The 24,416-nt window shown below is 40.6% G+C and overlaps 1 protein-coding gene across 1 annotated transcript in view; it reads left to right on the top strand.

Annotated features, from left to right (window-relative positions):
- Window positions 1-20,976, top strand: part of LOC132904515 (aminopeptidase N-like) — a 74,929-nt gene extending 53,953 nt beyond the window's left edge. The window contains exons 7-10 of the mRNA XM_060955083.1: window positions 16,753-16,920; window positions 18,840-18,986; window positions 19,080-19,155; window positions 20,729-20,976. Of these exons, the coding sequence (XP_060811066.1) occupies window positions 16,753-16,920; window positions 18,840-18,986; window positions 19,080-19,155; window positions 20,729-20,881 (544 nt within the window). The 3' untranslated portion in view covers window positions 20,882-20,976. The remainder of the gene's footprint in view (window positions 1-16,752; window positions 16,921-18,839; window positions 18,987-19,079; window positions 19,156-20,728) is intronic.
- Window positions 20,977-24,416: the final 3,440 nt, after the last annotated feature.

Raw genomic sequence — 24,416 nt, 5'->3', positions numbered from 1 at the left:
CAATCTTCCGAGATTTCGGCCAGATTAATTTTCTTTTCTTCGATCTTGTTGGTGGGGGCGCGGTCGGTGTCTACAAGATTACGCGAGAAGAAATCTACGTGGGCCATTCGTTTGCCTTCTCGATACATAATGTCGAAAGTGAAAGTTTGCAAGTAAGCCCACCACCTATGAACCCTGTCACTTAGACTTACTTTATTACGAGCTGCTTTTAACGAGTTACAATCAGTGACAACGAGAAATTCCCGTCCGTGTAAATAGTGGCGAAACTGTTTAACGGCGTTTACGACTGCCAGGGTCTCTAGTTCATATGAATGATATCTGGATTCCGCGGGGCTCGTTCTCTTACTGTAATATTCTATTACTCGGTTTCTGCCGTCGATTTTGTGCATTAAAATAGCGCCGTATCCGTCCGAACTAGCGTCAGTATGTAATTCTATCGGGTAGTTCGGGTCAAATATCATCAACACCGGCTCGTTGGTCAGGATGGAAATTATTTTTTGCCTTATGGTTTCGTGTCTATCTGTCCAAGTTAGGTTTTTAATACCGGAGGTAAGTGCGTATAATGGTTTCATTACCTGCGAAAATTTAGGGACGAATTTTCGGAAATAGGAGGCTAAACCTATGAACTGCCTAAGTTGAGCGACGGTCGTTGGTGCCGGTAGAGAACTCAAGGCTTGTATTTTACCCGGATTTGGGCGAACTTCTCCGTTATGAATTACGTACCCGAGATAAAGTACAGACGTCTTGAGAAAGGAACACTTCGAAAAATTGAAGGAGAACCCGGCGTTTACGAGGGTACCTAGTACGATGCGTAATCTTTCTAGAGCCTGATCTACCGATTCAGCGATGATTAGGACGTCATCCAGGTAGACAACGACGTACGAGTGGGCGAGGCCGCCCAAGGCATTGAGAATAGCCCTCTGGAAAACGGACGGTGCGTTTTTCAATCCAAACGGCATCGTCGTATACTCGTATTGCCCGTCGGGGGTGACAAACGCTGTATATTCTGTCGAATTGGGATGAATGGGGATTTGATGGAACCCGCTGGCCATGTCGAGGCTAATGAAGTACTTCGCCCTTTGCAATCTCGCGATTTGATCCGCGATAAGAGGTAGAGGATATCGGTCCGCGACCGTATTTTTGTTTAGCTCTCGAAAATCTACGCACAACCTATCCGAGCCGTCCTTCTTCTTTACGAGTAACATAGGGCTCGCGAACGGTGAGTTACTAGGCCTTATAATTTCTGCCTTAATTAATTCGCTTATTCGTTCGCGCACTATGCTTCGCTCTGCCTCGCTAAGCCTGTAGGGGCTTCTTTGTACGGTGATATTAGGGTCGATCAGACGTATCTCTAACTGTCCCGTATTTACTCGTGCACGCGGGAAACCCGTAATAAATGAACTTTTGAATTCTTCGAGGATGGAGATCAATCGGTCTTTGTCTTTGCCGAACACCTCGGTGTCGACCCCATTAATATCGATTTTACTTTCGGCGGTTACATTGTAAACATTGGCAGCTTTTGCCCTGCAGATACTGAGGCTATTTTGGGTAATATTTACGTTAAAACCTTGGCTCAAAATTTCGCGGCCTATCATGATGTCGTAATTTAGGTAGCCGTCGGCAAGGATGTGAAAAATTATTTCCAACGCAAAACCATTAATACGTACTATGGATGCAATTTGAGACGTGCAATTAATACGGTGATTTCCTATCCCTCGCATTACTACTACTTCGGTCGTTCTTTTGCCGGAAAATTTCGAGGCTACGGACTCTTTGATTAGCGAACATTCGGCTCCAGAATCGAAATAAAACGAGAACGACTCACCCAGATGGCTTAATTTACCAGTTGAAGACTCCACCACGCAGGAGTTGACTCGACGTTCGTTATCAGGGTTGCGATTTGTTTTCTGCAGCAGCGGGCAGTTGGGTGCGATGTGGCCCTCTCCGCGACACTTGAAGCATGACACCTTGGACGATCCAGCCGGTCGGCTTTTCTCCTGTCTCTCGGTTCTCATTCTCGTACGACACTCCGCTATCTTATGCCCGGGAATACCACAGTGACGACACTTGATCCGGGGGTCAGGTAGCTTCTGCCGTTTGACTTCGGGGCCCATTGATGGATTTCCTGACGAAGGCGCCAGCCTCTTCTTCGCGTAGTGGAAAGCATTCATTTCCGTCCAAAATTGGTCCAGAGTCTTGATGTCACTTGTAAGCGCTAATTTCTCGATACGTTCGTCGCGCAGACTCAGGTGATGAAGAACGGCGGCGTTGATCGTCTCGTCCACGTTCAGATGACCCCACCTTGCCCCGAGGAGGGAACGGAGACGAACACCATAGGCTCCTATGGATTCGTCCTCCTGCTGAGGTTCGGCCACCATCTTTATTAGCGCTGAGGTTGCCGTCTCCTTTGCTCTCTCAATTCACTCGCGATGGCCAGAAGCTGCTCCTTAATCGTAGACGGTGGTGATCCCACTTCTGATGTCGGGTTGGCGTTAGGGGCGTTTAATGAATCTTCACCAATGTTGTTCATGGTTGTCGCACCGATATTTATTACACAAGTATGGCTGATACAAGATTGACAATCGGACGCGGTAGCCGGACGCCAATGACAATGGCCCCAGGCTCGATAAAGCGAATCCACGGTCCACGGGATAACGAATATACCTTGCTTCGAAGTCCAAGTCGGACTCGACTCGTAGATTATTCACCGATCGTACAAGCACACTAGGCGTATAGCTAATGAGACTGCCAGAAAGGGAATGACTCTCCGTCACGACGACGCTGCAGAGGAAGACTATGATGGGATGTGCCTAAGGGCACGAGATCATCGGATTCGTCAAAGAAAGCCTCCACACGGAGGGTGAGGGAAATGGGCGTTGCTGTTAATTGGTTAATTTCTATATCGGCGGTTAGCAAAAGATGCTAACCGCCTTTGAGAGAGAGTTCCTGGCGGGAAGCGTCGCACGTGAGGAAATCTGATCTCCCATATCTTTCCGCAATAGGTGACAGATTTACGGGCGGATAGAACAAAGACTGTTTGTCAATCGGAAGGACTAAGTCCTAAGATTTGTAGCGGCTCCTCAGACTATCTGAGCATAAACTGTGAATGATGCATCGGCATCTGGCGATCATCTTACTCAAAGAATGCGGTCTCTGTGTGACGAGCCGCGGAACTGTTACAATGTTTTATTGTCAAGTGTCGGTACTGCCAATTCTTTAAAGGAAAGCTATGTAACTTCATATCTCTGTTAAGCGGAACGTTCATCCCGCGACCGTGGCCACGCTTCGGCGACCGATGGTCGCCTCGAGCCCAAAGGCTCATTGTCACAAATCTCGAATGACTGTGTTGGGTTATTTCTTAAATGCTACGGTATTGAGGTTTTCCAAGCAACTCCGACGGAAACCCGGTGTCCTTTCATCTCCGACATATATATATAATACCTTCAGAATAGAAATAATGAAAAATATATATAAATATATATATATATAAAATATATATAATATATATATATATACAGTGCTGGACAAAAGTATTGGCACAGCATGATTGTTATGATAGAAATGCTTATAACTACTAAACAAATTGATTTAAACAAAAAACTTTTTGACGTATTTATTTATTATCTATTCTAGTTTATTACATAACAAGAGCAACAATATAAATAAAATAATACGCAAAATAATAACAAAAATATATTTTTTGAACATTTTATGGGTGGACAAAAGTATTGGCACAGTAGAATATTTACGCTTATAACTAATTACCAAATAAACTTCTAATATTTTGTTGGCAGTCCTTTTCTTTTAAGGACTTCCTTTAATCTTCTGGGCATCGAGTGGACTAATTTTTTAGTGAATTCAGGTACAATATTGCTCCATTCCTGCAGAAGAACTTTCTTCAGTTCAGACTTGCTTGTGATATTATGTTTCCTAATTCTTTTTTCCAATTCGTTCCACACGTGCTCAATGGGATTCATATCGGGACTTTGAGGTGGTGTGTTTAATGTGTGGGCAGTATTATATATTATCCACTGACGAACAATATACGCCATATGTTTAGGATCTCGATCCTGCTGAAAATAGAAATCCCTGGGGAGGTTTAATTTTTGAGTACTTTTCAAAAGATTTTGCTTGAGTATATTTAAATATACATATTTATCCATTATCTCATCAATGAATATAAGTTCTCCTACACCCGATGATGCCATACATCCCCACACCATTAAACCACCACCCCCATGTTTCATGGTGGCTTGCAGATTCAGTTCGTCCATCTCTGTGTTGGGTTTTCGCCATACTAATATTCTGCCGTCAGATTTAAAAATATTAAACTTACTTTCATCTGAAAACATGATCTTTTCCCAAAAATCAGTATCTTTCGTAACAAACTCTTTCGCGAATTCCACTCTTTTCTTTTGGTTTATTTTACTGATGTAGGGCTTTCTTCGTGCTGCACGGGCAGAATAACCGGCATCCTTCAATACCCTACGTACAGTTTTGGTACTTACTTCTTTTTCACACTCAGCTTTTAACGGATCCAAAAACTAATTCGACTGAAATTGCTTCGATGTTAAAAGCTGAGTGTGAAAAAGAAGTAAGTACCAAAACTGTACGTAGGGTATTGAAGGATGCCGGTTATTCTGCCCGTGCAGCACGAAGAAAGCCCTACATCAGTAAAATAAACCAAAAGAAAAGAGTGGAATTCGCGAAAGAGTTTGTTACGAAAGATACTGATTTTTGGGAAAAGATCATGTTTTCAGATGAAAGTAAGTTTAATATTTTTAAATCTGACGGCAGAATATTAGTATGGCGAAAACCCAACACAGAGATGGACGAACTGAATCTGCAAGCCACCATGAAACATGGGGGTGGTGGTTTAATGGTGTGGGGATGTATGGCATCATCGGGTGTAGGAGAACTTATATTCATTGATGAGATAATGGATAAATATGTATATTTAAATATACTCAAGCAAAATCTTTTGAAAAGTACTCAAAAATTAAACCTCCCCAGGGATTTCTATTTTCAGCAGGATCGAGATCCTAAACATATGGCGTATATTGTTCGTCAGTGGATAATATATAATACTGCCCACACATTAAACACACCACCTCAAAGTCCCGATATGAATCCCATTGAGCACGTGTGGAACGAATTGGAAAAAAGAATTAGGAAACATAATATCACAAGCAAGTCTGAACTGAAGAAAGTTCTTCTGCAGGAATGGAGCAATATTGTACCTGAATTCACTAAAAAATTAGTCCACTCGATGCCCAGAAGATTAAAGGAAGTCCTTAAAAGAAAAGGACTGCCAACAAAATATTAGAAGTTTATTATGTAATTAGTTATAAGCGTAAATATTCTACTGTGCCAATACTTTTGTCCACCCATAAAATGTTCAAAAAATATATTTTTGTTATTATTTTGCGTATTATTTTATTTATATTGTTGCTCTTGTTATGTAATAAACTAGGATAGATAATAAATAAATACGTCAAAAAGTTTTTTGTTTAAATCAATTTGTTTAATAGTTATAAGCATTTGTATCATAACAATCTTGCTGTGCCAATACTTTTGTCCAGCACTGTATATATATGTCGGGTTGGCGTTAGGGGCGTTTAATGAATCTTCACCAATGTTGTTCATGGTTGTCGCACCGATATTTATTACACAAGTATGGCTGATACAAGATTGACAATCGGACGCGGTAGCTGGACGCTAATGACAATGGCCCTAGGTTCGATAAAGCGAATCCACGGTCCACGGGATAACGAATATACTTTGCTTCGAAGTCTAAGTCGGATTCGACTCGTAGATTATTCACCGATCGTACAAGCACACTAGGCGTATAGCTAATGAGACTGCCAGAAAGGGAATGACTTTCCGTCACGACGACGCTGCAGAGGAAGACTATGATGGGATGTGCCTAAGGGCACGAGATCATCGGATTCGTCAAAGAAAGCCTCCACACGGAGGGTGAGGGAAATGGGCGTTGCTGTTAATTGGTTAATTTCTATATCGGCGGTTAGCAAAAGATGCTAACCGCCTTTGAGAGAGAGTTCCTGGCGGGAAGCGTCGCACGTGAGGAAATCTGATCTCCCATATCTTTCCGCAATAGGTGACAGATTTACGGGCGGATAGAACAAAGACTGTTTGTCAATCGGAAGGACTAAGTCCTAAGATTTGTAGCGGCTCCTCAGACTATCTGAGCATAAACTGTGAATGATGCATCGGCATCTGGCGATCATCTTACTCAAAGAATGCGGTCTCTGTGTGACGAGCCGCGGAACTGTTACAATGTTTTATTGTCAAGTGTCGGTACTGCCAATTCTTTAAAGGAAAGCTATGTAACTTCATATCTCTGTTAAGCGGAACGTTCATCCCGCGACCGTGGCCACGCTTCGGCTACCGATGGTCGCCTCGAGCCCAAAGGCTCATTGTCACAAATTTCGAATGGCTGTGTTGGGTTATTTCTTAAATGTTACGGTATTGAGGTTTTCCAAGCAACTCCAACGGAAACCCGGTGTCCTTTCATCTCCGACATATATATATATATATATATGTCGGGTTGACGGTAGGGGCGTATAATGAATCTTCACCAGGGTTGTTCATGGTTGTCGCACAGATATTTATTACACAAGTATGGCTGATACAAGATTGACGAGCGGACGCGGTAACTGGACGCTAATGACAATGGCCCTAGGTTCGATATAGCGAATCCACGGTCAACGGGATAACGAATATACTTTGCTTCAAAGTCTAAGTCGGACTCAACTTACTACTCGCGATACTAGGAACGCTTGGTTGACTCTTAGCTAATCAGATTGCCAGAAAAGAATGACTTTCCGTCGCGACGACGCTGCAGAGGAAAACTATGACGGGGTGTGCCTAAGGGCACGAGATCATCGGATTCGTCAAAGAAAGCCTCCACTCGGAGGGTGAGGGAAATAGGCGCTGCTGTTAATTGGTCAATTTCTATGTTGGCGGTTAGAAAAGGATGCTAGCCGCCCTAGAGAGAGAGTTCCTAGCAGGCAACGTCGTACGTGACCAAATCAGGCTTTCCCATAACTTCCCGCAATAGGTGACAGATTTACGGGCTGATAGAATAAAGACTGTTTGTCAATCTGAAGGACTTTAGTTAACTAAGTCCTAAGATTTGTAACGGTTCCTCAGGTTATCTGAACATAAACTGTAAACGATGCATCGGCATCTGGCGATCATCTGGCCCAAAGAATGGGGTCTGTGTGTGGCGAGCTGCGGGGCTGTTGGAATGTCTTATTGTCAAGTGTCTGTACTGCCAATTCTTTAAAGGAAAGCTATGTTACTTTATATCTCTGTTAGGTGGAATGTTCATCCCGTGACCGTGGCTACGCTCGGCGACCGGTTGTCGCCTCGAGCCTAAACTCATTGTCTCAAGTTTCGAATGACTGTGTCTGGGTTATTTCGTAAATGCTACAGTATTGAGGCTTTTTCCAAATAATTCCAACGGGGGGGGGGCGGTGTCCTTTCATCTCCGACATATATATATATATATATATATATATATATATATATATATATTTCCAAATAATTCCAACGGGGGGGCCCGGTGTTCTTTCATCTCCGACACGGCCATCCTGACTATCGCACGTCCTCGGGTGTATCTAGAATATTGGGTTTCCCCAATGTTAGATTCGGTATAACTGTCGTTATTTACAATTTAGTTAAGTGTCAAAATAGGTCAAGGGTCCAGTTTGACAGCAAAATTCTGGTCGGACGTTTGATAAAGAAAGAGTTAAAAGAGAGTGGAAATCCGTAACGTTACGATTGATATTCGAAGTGCTAGTCGCATTTTGTGAATCATCAGTCTGGGCGTAATGACATGATGGACCATTCTCTATCTCGCACCTAGACGGCCCTCAGTTCTCTGGATCATGATACCACACTGAGCTTTTGTTCAAACACTATGTTAGATGTTATCTCCGTAGTGTTAACGATACTTGAATTGAATTCGGTAACGGTGTGTTGATCTCGCACTTACTTTGTTTGGGCCGTATGCCCCCCGTAAGCGTATGTGAGTCACTATGTTCGATCCGACACCTGATTACCACGCTATACATGTGTGAAAACATTGACCTTCATCGTATCGCCACACTGGGCGTTTGTTAGAACACTACGTTAGATGTTATTTCCATGATACTTGAATCGAATTCGGTAACGGTGTGTTGATCCCGCACTTACTTTGTTCGGGCCGTATGCCCCCCGTAAGCGTATGTGAGCCACTATGTTCGATCCGACACCTGATTACCGCACTGGACATGTATGAAGACATTGTCCTTTGCCATATCGCCACACTGGGCATATGCAAACTCTTTCTGCTAAGTGCTGTGGTCAGAATGATCCTCTGAGACCGAGGTACTCGCATCGTCATGGTCACTGTTCTCGTCATCACCGCAGACGTCCAACTCAGTAGGAACGCGACTATCTGGAATTTTCTTTAACCTATCATGGCTGTATTTATATGACCGTTTGCCGTCTAGTGTTTTTAAAATGTACCTATCTCCTTCCAAAATTTCTGCTATCACAAATGGACCCCTAAATTTCGGATCTAGTTTCGTTTGGTTCCTTTCCTCGTTTTTCTTTAATACAAAGTCACCGAGATTGAATTTAACTACTTTGGCTTTCGTTTTATCGAATCTTTCCTTATCATACTTAGCGCTATCTTCCATATTTCGTATGGCCTGTTGTCTTACGTTGCAGATATCTATTTCCTTTTCTTCGGTCTTTTCAGATAGTAGTAACCCGTAGGGTCTCGCTGTTTTACCAATTAATAATTCTAGCGGACTCGATTTAGTCACACGATGAGTGGTGCAATTTAAAGCTAACTGTATTTCGCCGATCGCGTCTTGCCATGATCGCCCGGTCGTTTCTACTGTTGTAAACATATTCTTTAATGTACCCATAGTACGCTCTATCTGTCCATTCGCTCTACTAGCACCGGTTGCTATTAGGTGGAGTTTAATTTGTCTATCCTTACAAAAATCTTGAAATTCTTTGCCGGTAAAACATCGCCCTTGATCCGCTATTATCCGAGAGGGACGGCCGAATAGAAATATGGCGGACTTAAGTGCCTTAACGCTGCTAAGGGAGTCTATTTTACGAGTGTGGTGTAAGTATACAAATTTGGTAAAGGCATCGATCAGGACAATGACGTATTCTTTCGAGTCGTTCTTGCCGCTCAGCTTTCCCGTTATGTCTACGTGAATGGTATGCCAAGGTATGCTGGTCTTAGGTATGGGATGTAATTCAACTTGCACTTTGCCTGAATTCGCCTTAGAAATCTGACAAGCATGACAGTTCTCTACGAATTTGCGAACATATTTCGCCATCCCTTCGAACCAGTAATACTCGTACAGTTTCTCGAGCGTTTTATCCCAACCTAAGTGCATAATTGACTGGTGTATGTGGTTAATGACAGACCATCTAAACCCTCTTGGTACGATGGGCAGGCAGAGGGTCTTGCCTCTCCTTTGTATTTTACGGTAAAGGGTACCGGATCGTAACTCATACGTACTCGCAATGTCTTCCGCGAGCTCGTCGTTTCGCAGTTTGTTGACGATTTCAGAAATTTGAGGGTCGCGACGTTGTTCCGCTAGTAGCCAATCTTCCGAGATTTCGGCCAGATTAATTTTCTTTTCTTCGATCTTGTTGGTGGGGGCGCGGTCGGTGTCTACCGGATTACGCAAGAAGAAATCTACGTGGGCCATTCGTTTGCCTTCTCGGTACATAATGTCGAAAGTGAAAGTTTGCAAGTAAGCCCACCACCTATGAACCCTGTCACTTAGACTTACTTTATTACGAGCTGCTTTTAACGAGTTACAATCAGTGACAACGAGAAATTCCCGTCCGTGTAAATAGTGGCGAAACTGTTTAACGGCGTTTACAACTGCCAGGGTCTCTAGTTCATATGAATGATATCTGGATTCCGCGGGGCTCGTTCTCTTACTGTAATATTCTATTACTCGGTTTCTGCCGTCGATTTTGTGCATTAAAATAGCGCCGTATCCGTCCGAACTAGCGTCAGTATGTAATTCTATCGGGTAATTCGGGTCAAATATCATCAACACCGGCTCGTTGGTCAGGATGGAAATTATTTTTTGCCTTATGGTTTCGTGTCTATCTGTCCAAGTTAGGTTTTTAATACCGGAGGTAAGTGCGTACAATGGTTTCATTACCTGTGAAAATTTAGGGACGAATTTTCGGAAATAGGAGGCTAAACCTATGAACTGCCTAAGTTGAGCGACGGTCGTTGGTGCCGGTAGAGAACTCAAGGCTTGTATTTTACCCGGATTTGGGCGAACTTCTCCGTTATGAACTACGTACCCGAGATAAAGTACAGACGTCTTGAGAAAGGAACACTTCGAAAAATTGAAGGAGAACCCGGCGTTTACGAGGGTACCTAGTACGATGCGTAATCTTTCTAGAGCCTGGTCTACCGATTCAGCGATAATTAGGACGTCATCCAGGTAGACAACGACGTACGAGTGGGCGAGGCCGCCCAAGGCACTGAGAATAGCCCTCTGGAAAACGGACGGTGCGCTTTTCAATCCAAACGGCATCGTCGTATACTCGTATTGCCCGTCGGGGGTGACAAACGCTGTATATTCTGTCGAATTGGGATGAATGGGGATTTGATGGAACCCGCTGGCCATGTCGAGGCTAATGAAGTACTTCGCCCTTTGCAATCTCGCGATTTGATCCGCGATAAGAGGTAGAGGATATCGGTCCGCGACCGTATTTTTATTTAGCTCTCGAAAATCTACGCACAACCTATCCGAGCCGTCCTTCTTCTTTACGAGTAACATAGGGCTCGCGAACGGTGAGTTACTAGGCCTTATGATTTCTGCCTTAATTAATTCGCTTATTCGTTCGCGCACTATGCTTCGCTCTGCCTCGCTAAGCCTGTAGGGGCTTCTTTGTACGGTGATATTAGGATCAATCAAACGTATCTCTAACTGTCCCGTATTTACACGTACACGCGGGAAACCCGTAATAAACGAACTTTTAAATTCTTCGAGGATGGAGATCAATCGATCTTTATCATTACCGAGCACCTCGGTGTCGACTCCATTAATATCGATTTTACTTTCGGTGGTTATATTGTAGACATTGGCAGCTTTTGCCCTGCAAATACTGAGGCTATTTTGGGTAATATTTACGTTAAAACCTTGGCTTAAAATTTCGCGGCCTATCATGATGTCGTAATTTAGATAGCCGTCGGCAAGGATGTGGAAAATTATCTCCAACGCAAAACCATTAATACGTACTATGGATGCAATTTGAGACGTGCAATTAATACGGTGATTTCCTATCCCTCGCATTACTACTACGTCGGTCGTTCTTTTGCCGGAAAATTTCGAGGCTACGAACTTTTTGATTAGCGAACATTCGGCTCCAGAATCGAAATAAAACGAGAACGACTCACCCAGATGGCTTAATTTACCAGTTGAAGACTCCACCACGCAGGAGTTGACTCGACGTTCGTTATCGGGGTCGCGATTTGTTTTCTGCAGCAGCGGGCAGTTGGGTGCGATGTGGCCCTCTCCGCGACACTTGAAGCATGACACCTTGGACGATCCAGCCGGTCGGCTTTTCTCCTGGCGTCGTGCATTCTCCTGTCTCTCGGTTCTCAGTCTCGTACGACACTCCGCTATCTTATGCCCGGGAATACCACAGTGACGACACTTGATCCGGGGGTCAGGTATCTTCTGCCGTTTAACTTCGGGGCCAGCTGATGGATTTCCTGACGAAGGCGCCGGCCTCTTCTTCGCGTAGTGGAAAGCTTTCATTTCCGCCAAAAATTGATCCCGAGTCTTGATGTCGCTTGTAAGCGCTAGTTTCTCGACACGTTCGTCGCGTAGACCCAGGTGATGGAGAACGGTGGCGTGGACTATCTCGATCCCACCCAGATGATCCCACCTTGCCCCAAGGAGGGAACAGAGACGAACACCGTAGGCTCCTATGGATTCACCCTCCAGCCGAGGTTCGGCTACCATCTTCATTAGCGCTTCGGTTGTCGTTTCGATACCACCAAAGCGCGTAAGAAAAAGTTCTTTAAATCTTGGCCAGGTAAGGCTTGCATCGACCGGCACCTGCGTGAGCCACTGCGCGGCAGCGCCCTTCAGCGCACGACTTATGGGGAAAAGTAACTCATTGCATCGCATGGGCCTTCCTTCCATGAGACAACTGGCAAGTGAGCACCATGCGACAGGGTCGGTACCCGCGATATCGGGATCGAACGGCGGTAATGATATGTCCTTAGGTTCCACACTCACCCCTGGCTCTTTCAATTGACTCGCGATGGCCAGAAGCTGCTCCTTAATTGTAGACGGTGGTGATCCCACTTCTGATGTCGGGTTATTGGTAGGGGCGTATAATGAATCTTCACCAGTGTTGTTCATGGTTGTCGCACAGATATTTATTACACAAGTATGGCTGATACAAGATTGACGATCGGACGCGGTAACTGGACGCTAATGACAATGGCCCTAGGTTCGATATAGCGAATCCACGGTCCACGGGATAACGAATATACTTTGCTTCAAAGTCTAAGTCGGACTCGACTTACTACTCGTGATACTAGGAACGCTTGATTGACTCTTAGCTAATCAGATTGCCAGAAAAGAATGACTTTCCGTCACGACGACGCTGCAGGGGAAGGCTATGATGGGATGTGCCTAAAGGCACGAGATCATCGGATTCGTCAAAGAAAGCCTCCACACGGAGGGTGAGGAAAATAGGCGTTGCTGTTAATTGGTTAATTTCTATATTGGCGGTTAGAAAAGGATACTAGCCGCCCTTGAGAAAGAGTTCCTAGCGGGAAGCGTCGCACGTGAGGAAATCTGATCTCCCTTATCTTCCCGCAATAGGTGACAGATTTACGGGCGGATAGAATAAAGACTGTTTGTCAATCTGAAGGACTTTAGTTAACTAAGTCCTAAGATTTGTAGCGGCTCCTCAGACTATCTGAGCATGAGCGTGGGCGCCCCCCACGACGGAGAGCATAGACCGTCACTTCCTGGAAGATGTCGTCGGGGCCCTGTTCCTGAGTACGGTGAATGGGGAGGAGGGCGGGACAAGCGAAGAGCGGGAGCTGCGGCGACCAGGGGAGGGACCACGGGACACCGCGAGTGGCTGGGGCCCAGAGTGGGCGATCACTGAGGATGAGCTAGCTGGGGCAGTCGGGAGGATCGGAGCGCGAAGGGCCCCAGATCCCGACGGGGTTCCGGCCCGTGTATGGAGGGAGGTCGCCGGAGTCTTGGCCCCAAGACTGAGGACTCTGTTTGACAGATGCCTGTCACGGGGCGAGATCCCTGTCCTATGGAAAGAGGGGCGGATGGTCCTGTTGCCGAAGCCGGGACGTTCCCCGGACTCGCCTTCCGCCTTCCGACCTGTGTGCCTGTTGGATCAGGCTGGCAAGCTGTTGGAGAGGATCGTGGCTGCCCGACTCGAGTCTCATCTGTCTCGGCGGGCTCCTGAACTACACGACAGCCAGTTTGGCTTCCGGAGGAGGCCGTGCGGCGGGGTTACGTAGCGTTGGCTGTGTCGTTGGACGTAGTCAACGCCTTCAACAACATCCCCTGGGGCGGGATAGGCCGGGCCCTCGAGTTCTCTCGCGTGCCCGCTTACCTGCGGGGTGTGGTCCGGGCCTTCCTCCGGAACCGTAGTATCGTCTACAGTGGGCGGGGCGGAAGGATGATGGGGAGGGCGGCGTGCCGTGGCGTCCCGCAGGGTTCTGTACTGGGCCCGTTGCTGTAAAACATTGCATACGACACGGTACTTCGGACTCTGATGCCCCCGGACTCGGCGCTGACGTGCTACGCCGACGACACGTTGGTGCTAGTGTGGGGATCGACATGGGGCAGGACCGTCCGTCTGGCGGAACTGGCAGGGCCTCCGCGGTCGCCGCGATCAAAGGGTTGGGGCTAGAGGTATCCCCCGAGAAGTCAGAGGCAAAGTGGTTTTGCCGGAAGGCCGATCACGGGACGCCTCCGGCGGACTATCGCCTGCGGTTGGCGGGGGCAGAGATCCGGGTCGGGACCAGTATGAGATACTTGGGCCTGACCCTCGACAGTCACTGGACATTCGGCGCTCACTTCGAGCGTCTAATACCGTCGGTCGAGGCGACGGCGAACGCCTTGGTAGTTTGCTGCCTCGGCTGGGCGGGCCCGGTGTCGGGGTGCGTAGGCTGTACGCCGGCGTGGTACGAGCAAAGCTCCTCTACGGAGCTCCGATCTGGGCAGGGGACCTCAGGGCTGGCAGCCGCAGTCTCCGAGCGTTCAGGAGACTGCACAGGTCGGTGGCCATCAGAATCACGAGGGGTTTTCGCACCATTTCGGCGACGGCAGCGGCGGTGCTCGCCGGACTTCCCCCGTTCGAGCTGCATGCCCTGAAGTGTCGCGATATCTATCTCCGCAATCGGGGTCTGCTGGGCGAAGTTGGAGCGACGGTCGTGGACGCGGAGGCGCAGGCTTGGCGGGAGCTGCTCGACAGATGGCGCACCGGCCTCGACACAAGAACTGGCGCTCCGGGGCTGTGGGCTCTCGGGGCCCTCCTCCCAAACTGGGACTTTTGGCTGGACGGTGGCGCGCCTCCCCTGACCTACAGAAGGACGCAGGTGCTCACGGGACATGGATGCTTCGGCGAGTATTTACGCCGAATCAGGAAGGAGGTGACCGCGCATTGCCATCACTGCGACGCAAGGATGGACTCGGCGCAGCACACGCTGAACATTGCCCGGCGTGGGCAGCGCCGCGACACTCTCTCATCGGAGAAATAGGGTTCGACCTCTCGCCACCGGCGATTTTTGAAGCGCTGTTGACGAGCGAGCGAGGCAGGAAGGCCGTAACCTACTTCTGCGAGCTAGTTACGCTGTGGAAGGTGTTGGCGCAGCGGGAAAGGGAGCGGGCTTCCCATCCCGGGAGGATTGGCCGACGAGGGCGCGGCAGTGCCCGTGGAAGCGCCTACATGAGGCGCGCGAGAGCCGCAGCGACCTCCGAAGGGGATTGAAGTTAGGTGCTGGACCTTCCATCACCCGGAAGGCACCAAACAGTCCGGTTGGGTATCCGGACGGCCCCTGGGAGCGGGCGAGACGTAGTACGGACGGAATATTGTGTGTGGGGGGCCCGGTGTGTCGCCACAGCGGTTCCCCTCAGTTGCAATAGGGACGGTCATTGCGGAGGTTTTAGTCGGTTGGTGTCCGACACTACCACGCCGCTCTAGAGGCGGCGGGTGTCCGTACGGATTTTCTCCATGAACAAAAAAAAAAAAGGTTTAACCTTACTTTGGAAAATTCGTTCCTAAATTCTCACAAATTATGAAACCCCTGTATGCACTTACGTCAGATAACAAAAACATAACCTAGACAGATAAACTCGAAAAATAAGACAAAAGGCAATTTCCGTCTTGACGGAAGCTCAGTAAAGATGTGTGATCTGCTCTGTGAGAACGCTGTTCACATGCGCCCGGTGCTACGATGTAACATAGCTCAGTGAGACCATGGAACGATGTTCTGTGTCGTCGTGCGATCCAGAAAAATGAGATTCATTTGGGTTCGAAATCGAGAATGGTCTATCATGTCATTATGATCGGGCTGGTAATCCACAGAATGCAACTAGCACTTTGAATACTAATCACAATGTTACTGAATTTTCTTTTATTTGTTATTAAGACATTCGATCCAAATTTTTGTTGTTGAACTGGACCCTTGGTTTATTGGAATATTTAGTTAAATAGTAAATAATGTCAGTTGTAGCGAGCCTAATGTTAAGAAAACATAATATTTTAGATACACCCGAGGACGTGTGATTGGCCGTCTCGAAGATGAAAGGACATATCGGGGCCTTCCTTTTGGAATGTTTTCGGAAGGTTCCTAATAATTTAGTCCAGACTTTTATTATAGCCGTACTTAAATATTAAAAATGAGAAATAGCTGTTTATGATTTAATCCAATTATGTTTGCCCGAGATTGGGCTCGAAGAGACACACATAACTGTTCGCTAAAGGTAGCCACGGTTACGGGATGGACGGTTTTACCCAACAGAGGTATGGAGTAGTTGTATAGCTCTCCGTAAAAACAAAGATTGACCCGATGGATACAGAGAGGTACGGAGAGGAGTATATAAGGGCAGATTCACTTGGACTGAGGTTCAATCCGATAAGTTTGACTGGTACAGTGAACAAGTACGTTGAGTGACACCAGAATCTTGTATCAAATCGCATTCGTCATCCCGTTGACCGTGTATTCGTTAGCGAACCTACATTCATTGTCATCAACATCTCGATTATTCAATCGTCGCTATTACTTGTTAAACTCTGTAATACTCACATTCATATCAATAAATATCATCTATAGTATACAACAACGATGGCCAATTCACATGAAGATTCGTTATATGCCCCGAACTCCAATGATAACCGGACATATATAATATTATATATATTAAAATATTATAGTAGAAAGATATTTATTTCATAGAAACAAGAAATAAATACGCACTTTAATTAGCAGAAAAAGTATTTGCATTAAAAAAAGGATTACCGTTGAATTATTTATGCGCTTGATATCATGCAAATATTAAAAATACTTAGTACCTATTTTTATGATATATTAAAGAACAAAAAATGTTCTAACCATTTTAATATAACTCTCTATTACTGTTATTTACATAATATAGTTTAATGATAGATTTTATTTATTTTATGAATTGATAGCATACCACGAGATGTTAAGAGCTTTGTTTATTGCGAGGGAATACGTAACGGGAGCGAAGAGGATTGGTACCTAGTGATAGATAGATGGCTAAACACTGATCTACAGACTGAACAAGATCTGTTACTGCAAGGTCTTGGATGCACGCATAAAGCTAATCTGATTAAAACGTAAGTTTTCTTTAATATTTCAAAATACGCTAATTTTAAACTAGTAGATTATTTGAATAAACGAAGAGTCTACGGAAAATAATAGGGTATTCCTTAAATAGTATCTTAAGTAGTATCTATCCTTAAGTAGATATTACTTTAGATAACTTTAACAATAAACTTTCCAGAGTCAGAAATAACATCGAAATTATATTTCTATAATTTTACAACATTTAAAAATGTAAGATATTTATTATATTTATTAACGAATAATGTAAGTATTATTTGTTTCAAAATTTTTAGATTGCTACAATTTTTGGAAAATTGTTAAAATTGTAACGTAAAAACATTTGATTATTACTTTGACCCTTTATTAATAATTGTTAAAATTTTAACGTAAAAACATTTGATTATTACTTTGACCCTTCGTTGTGATATATTGTTTACATTTTATAATAATTTAGGATTATGTATTGTACATAATTGATATCTAAAATAAAGTGGGTAGTGTAAAAATATCCAATTATAATCCTTTTATTCATGTAATATCTTTCTGGCTGTATACGATCCATTGTAATCATGAGAAAGAATTCTTTTCGACTCATTAGTATGCTATTCGTTTAATATTCATATAATATTTTAATTAATAATACTATAATTATTCATTCATTTTGTATTCCAAGTGCAAGATGCAAAGAGAGAGAACATATAGAATAACCTGATATAATATTGTTAATAAAAGATATGAAACATGTGCTAATATAAAAAATATTTTGTATAAATAAGAATTTTTTTTTAAATAATGATCTTGATTGCAAAGTCCCTTAGAAATATGTACGTAATGATTTAATATGTGGGATATCCTTGGGGCATGTTATGAAGTCAAGCTGAAGGCTAAATGCCTGAATACTCTTTATAGAAAATGAAAGGATGCATTAATTGGTATATAAAAAATTAATAGTTGTATTTAAAATAAATAGAAGTTTAAAATTTTCTAAGCATCACCATTTCCGGTGTCGAAGCATACACCAGGTTATTTACTATTCGAAACAATTTATCTTTGTCTAATAAAATTTATTTTATCCTCAACCATTTTAGAGCTACACAAGCTCACGAAAGTATTCAAAAACTTTTGGATATGCTTTATGGATATGTTATGCCTGTTATACGAAACATTTTGAAATTTCACTAGTGTTGTTATGAAATTCGACTGTCATGGTTATATTGAATAAAGTTTGAAACAAACTTAGTAGTATACTGCATATAGTGGTAGTATATAGTACAATTTAAAAGTATGATGTATATAGAAATTGCAAAAGATTAAGTGAAGATAGGTACATATTTTACAAAGGAAAGGTGAAAATAAATTATCGATTATAATAAACCTCAATATTCAATGGAACCATTTTAAACATACATAAAATAATAACTATTATATAAACTATTTATGTGGTATATGAATTTTTCCCCTAAATATGTATATATATTTACAATAAATATCTTGTCTATATACATTTTGAGATAGATTTCAGATTTTACCAACATAATCATGACAACTGTGTCTCAATATAGTGATAATGAAATTTCAAGATAATTTATATAACACATACAATATTGCCCTAAAAAATTGTATGCCAAATGTACAAATAATTTCATAACCCAGTCATATAAAGTATATTTTGGGTCAGTTGAATGGGATACTCCGTATAATAGAATATACCAGTTTCTACTCAATTAAAAAGCATTTTATTCTCAAAAAGAGAATTGTTTAAAAGTAAAGTCAACAACGGAGTTCAAAATGCCAATATCACATAATTTTCAACTATCTTATAAATTTAATTTGAAATTCAGTTAATCAGAATCAGCCACTGTTATCGTAATCCATTTCGAATAAACGAACTTATTTTTAATCAGTCTTTAACCTGAAATATTCTCCACAGGTATCTCGAGCTATCAATATCTAATGTGCAAAATGTTCGTAAACAACAGAGAATGATGATAGTGAATTCCATTTTAGATGGGAATGTTGAGAATGTAAATCATGTTTTGGAATTTGTTCAGTCGAATTTACAGAGGATCATTAAACTGTATGTACATACTTATCTACATTTCACGAATCTTTGTAATCATACAAAAATACTTCTGATATGTTTGCGATAAATATAAATTTCTTTTTGTAGGAGAGGATACGATTTTGTGGGCAAAGTGATTAGCGCCATCGGGGAAAGAATGACAACAGCAAAGCAAACAGAAATGGTATTGCTCATATATACATATTCGTTTTCGGTGTATTTCAAAAATCGATTTGTCCTATTGTGTTTTTTTATATATTTTATGCTATTTGCAGAGAATTATTTTTTATGTATTTCTCCAAAATATTGTTTGACAGATACAATTTTACTTCCAACTGGACATCAAAAGTATCAACTAATAGGAGAAATCTGGCATTAATCAAAAAAAAGAATTTTCATTTTGCAATATCATTTCCCATCAATCCAAGAATCATTTCCCAATAAGCCAAAAAGAAGTGATATTTCTTTATCTTATTTATATTATATATCTATTTTGATAAAAATATTTATCAAGGATTTATACCGTATTATTCATATTTTGATCCTCATAAAATATTTGTTTCATATCCAAAATCTTATATGTGCAAGAAGCTTGCAAAAATTACTTCAAAAGATACTTTACTAAAAAAGACAACTGTTTCTGAAAATTAATTAGAAAGTTACCTAATAAATAGTAAAAATTTTAAGAAAAAAATTAAATTACACTTTAGAGGACTCAATTTATTGATTTTTTCCCAATCTTATAGATCTCGACGTGTTTCGAGTAAAACACAAATTTTAAATAACTCTATAGAAATGTAGTATCTTCTCAAATCTTCTTTGAATCGTACTGAAAATTTTTCAAACATCCAATTGTATAGTAGTCGTAGCATTAAGCTTCTTTCAATCGCTAATAGTTTCCTAAAACATCTTATAGTATCACAGGAAAATGTCCTATAATTAGATTAGTTAGTTTATGTTATACCAAAATATGTATATAAAGTAACCACAATAGAGTACTCATTATAATCTTTAGTAAGTAAAATAAATCTTACTTATATCCACAAAAATTTTTATTTGCATTAAAGTTTGTAAGTAGCATAAAAAATGCCAAAAAAGTTTCTAATTAATACAAATTCTAAAATCAACCCTTTCGATGAAAATATAAAAGTCATATTTATGCATCATGAATCGATATACTTCTCAATACTCTTTCCACCTTCTATCCCTGTATTATAACCTACATTTTCTATTTCTTATCAATTCATCACATTATTTAACAGTAAAGTTCAAGTAGCGTTGTAAGGTAGATTAATATCTTTTCATTTCCACAAAAAAATGCAGAAGGTTTAAGCCAGGTGATCAAATGATCGTTGTATTGAACTTCTTGTTCTATGTGTTTTTCACTGAAAGTTCGATTTAATTCTAGAATATCTAAGACTAGAATATCTAATTCCTGCTGTATACTTAAATTGTAAAGCAAATTAAACTGAAATCCGTTATATTGACAAATTTAATGGTTTTAATGTTAAGATTTTAATAAGCATTTTGAATTTTATGTAAGGTTTACTTCAGTTGTATAAGTATTTACAGTAATGAAAAAATGTGATGAATATAGAACTTGATATAACATCGAGAAGATTGATTCTAGAACCTATGTTGATTAGACATTTTATATTGCTCTCGATAAATAGTATATGCTCGAAAAATCTTAGAATAGAAGCTTCTTTTTAATAACACTCTGTATATTATTACATAATTGTTAATTTTTATTACAGTTGAATACGTTTATCAAAATATATTCCGAAGAACTAAAGTCAATATTGGATACTGCAAAACAGTCATTATCTGTGGCCTTGGAAAACGTGGAATGGATTAAAAAATTCATGCCCAGTATTGCTAAATACTTTAACACACCTTATGGTAATTAATACTAGACTTATTAATAAAATGAAGGTCATTAGGGTTCTTAGTGAAATTATTTGTATGTAATTGTGATGATTTCTTTTCCTAAATAAAGAGAGAATTTAATAAAAGTGTTGTATTTATATAGAATAAGCTTGTTACGACCGTTCGCGGAGAGACGCGATCGCGAGAAGGCACGTCAACGGGAGTCGTAAATTCCCGTTATGATTAAACAATCGGCGCCACGAACTGATCGATCCCCTTCAGTTACGATAATAAGGATGGTTTGACTGATGTTACACTGTGTTAATACGTATATAATATCATTTATTTCAGCAGCTTTGTAAAGATGAACAGTTACACTGATGCGTCTGTACAAGATAAATAAGAGACCCGTTACAGACGTTTTGATTATTCTAACGACGAAAAAGAACTGATTTAAGGGTAGAACCCGTTACAAACTTGTTAAATGTTCTAACGACGAAGAAGAACTGATTTAAGGGTAGACCCCGTTACAAACTTGTTGACTGTTCTAACGACGAAAGGAAAGTAGTACGAAAGTGACGATGCTGTGTCAAAGGAGAGCTAGTGAAGGATGTGTCTAGCACACGTGACCATCGAATTTGTTAATGACATTTTTGGTCGGGAAAGTGAGGGTAGTAGACATTGTTTCTGATTGGCTATTAAGACTGTTGGTGGACTAGGAAGGGTCTTAGCCACCCACGATAAAAAGTTGGTAGTAGGAAGCATCGCACGTGAGAAAAATTAATTTTCTCGTCTTTTCCCGTAACAAACCATAAACCCTAGAAAACGCTTCAGTAAAAAGATCTTTGTTCGATGTGAAAGACTTTAGCCAAAATTTTCTGAGATTCATGGTCGATCCTTGGGAATCTTAAGAGTACGCAATAAGGATGTGCGAACATCTAGCTGCCCGCGGTGTGTGGCCTGGTCTAGGTAGAGAGTCGGCCGACGTAACAAAGCTTTTACGAAAATTGATAATTTGATCGTATTGTATGTTGTATAGTATTACTAAATAAAACTTATATACTTAACAAAAACCAGTGAATTAATAAAACAAATTCGAATATTCATAATCAGAACGCGTTCATTCATATTGTACCATTAGTTTATAATTTACTTAAGAAGCAGCATTCCCCAAATATTTTTTATACCTTGATCACTCATCTTCAGTGACAATATATACTTGTCTCTTCATAGCTGTTTATTTAACATCAAATAATAAATACAATTCTTGTAGCAGCTGTAATACAAAGATATTGTTCATCGAAAACTGAAGACTGATATGTCATGATTATGGATTTTGAAAAATATTATTTAACAGCGAACGATTATGTCACTTAGCTGGAACGTGACTGAACATTATATTAAATACAAAATTTATTAGAACAGAATAACTATTTTATATATAACATAATAACTTAAAATATTAACGAACAGCAATCTATCCTCTTGTACATCTCAAACAGGAAAGAATTTGTTTTATTGCATATTCATTCATTCAACATATACGCGATGCGCTCGTCTCGTGGTGTTTTTCTTTTGTCTTCCTCTTTTTCATTCCTTGCTCATACAATACAGATGTACATACATCCATTTTTTAACAGTGACAAATTTTTCTAAATAAATCACTTGAAATAATAAAGATTCAAGTAATAGCCATTGCATTCGTGAAATAAATCATTATTTAATTATCAGATTGTTGATATCTGATACGATCAATTTAAATTGAATATATAAATAAATATAAATGTACATATATAAAATAAATATATTATACTAGTCAAATTGCAGATTTTTATGCATTTATATGATACTTAAATCTGTGAAAATGCCCAAAATTATTTTATATATATAAATGCAAGAAAATATAAAATATCTAAAACGGAGCACTGGTTGTAATATTTAATAGACGAAACAGATTTCTGTTTGGATTCTATTCATTTACTTGTGTTCATGAAAATATAAATTTGCATAAAAATCCACAATCTACAAGTAAATTAATCGGCATGAAGAAAAGACCATAATTCATAAATTGCGTATAAAATTATGTGAAGAAAGAACGATTTAAATATAAAAAAATATATTTCTTTTAATAAAAGAGGTCTTCTTATATTTTAGAGTTCTTCAGCACTAGAAAATTTGAGATATCGATGAAACGCCAGTATTTATTTTTCATTAATACCTCGTGTTTTACATCGTTTTACACATTAAGGACCAAAATTGGCGTTTACGTACTATTTAATTTGTACATTTTTTTAATCCATTTAAATTAATGAATTCTATTGATTTCACATTGTAATTGTAAGAAGAAATCCCAAGAATATTGCCCAATATCTTTTTCTGTTGAGGATGACTGATAGAGGAACGAGTGGATGAATATGTAATAGAAAATTATATTGAAATAAGTATAGGTATAAAAATAAGTACATATATAGTGTATGCTGATCCAGCACCTCACTCTCTCAATGTCACAATACAAAAGAATATGATAGGGAGCACGTTCATACATTTATAGCTAAGGACATTACCAAAAAAAAGTTAAACTTAGTGTGTAACTCTAGCTGAAGGCTAGAAGAAACAGCAATAACAGTCTACTTATAGTTCTTTTGTTTCTAGACCTTGTAACCCAAAACAACATTTATATTCAAGGGCACAAATTATTGTGTACAACAATATGGACCTCTCCCTGTATTGAATTTATTTGCTTCGCTAAATTCTATTCTCTTCGTAACAACGGTCTCCGGTATATAGAAGGTCACGGGTATATAAAGGAAAAGATGTAGAGTTTTTCTTAAAGTAGTTACTTCAACATTTTCTTTAGATAAAAGATATAACTTAGCAAACACGAAGATAGCACCCCGCTGGGGGTAGCCACCCACATGCTATATTTATTTTTTTTACCAATAAGATACAATACTTTACCAAATGTCCTTCAGGACAAATTGTAAAAAAACCAAAATAAACTAAAAAAAAAAAAAAACATTTTCTTTGCCATTTCATTTGCTACCTAAGTACTATTTTACAATTTTGAGAAATTTTAAAAAGTTTAAATATTGATAACATTATGATAATTTCTTTTTGTCATATTATAGGATTTCTTTTTGTGTTTTCGATTTTTTTAAAGAATGATTTTTGAAAATATTGCGTTACCTCATTTCACTGATTGTTCCTCAATCGGTTAATTCGATAGATGAGAAATTAATGATTCAATACCTGACCGAAATATTGTAAGAATTAAACATTAGTACGTACAACTCGAAAAGTAAAATATATTTCTTTCATAGAATAATCACGATAAAATTTATTTACATTATTTACTTTACTAAATCAAGATGGAGAATTATCTAACATAATATAATTAATATTCAAGCGATATTGACGATAAGACAGAGCCAAACGAACTGAACTACTAAGAACTTGCTCGTATCTTGCTAATATCAATGCTTGTACAAACAATCATATTAAAGTATTGCATTGTAATTCATCGCAGTATCGGCAAAGCCGTAGATTAAAATGCGCGTTTTTACAATTGAACGTTTA

This window comes from Bombus pascuorum, chromosome 2, assembly GCF_905332965.1.
Source record: "Bombus pascuorum chromosome 2, iyBomPasc1.1, whole genome shotgun sequence".
NCBI classification, from domain to species: domain Eukaryota; kingdom Metazoa; phylum Arthropoda; class Insecta; order Hymenoptera; family Apidae; genus Bombus; species Bombus pascuorum.
Note: the sequence above shows the minus strand (reverse complement) of the source record. Positions and strands in the feature narration are given on the sequence as shown.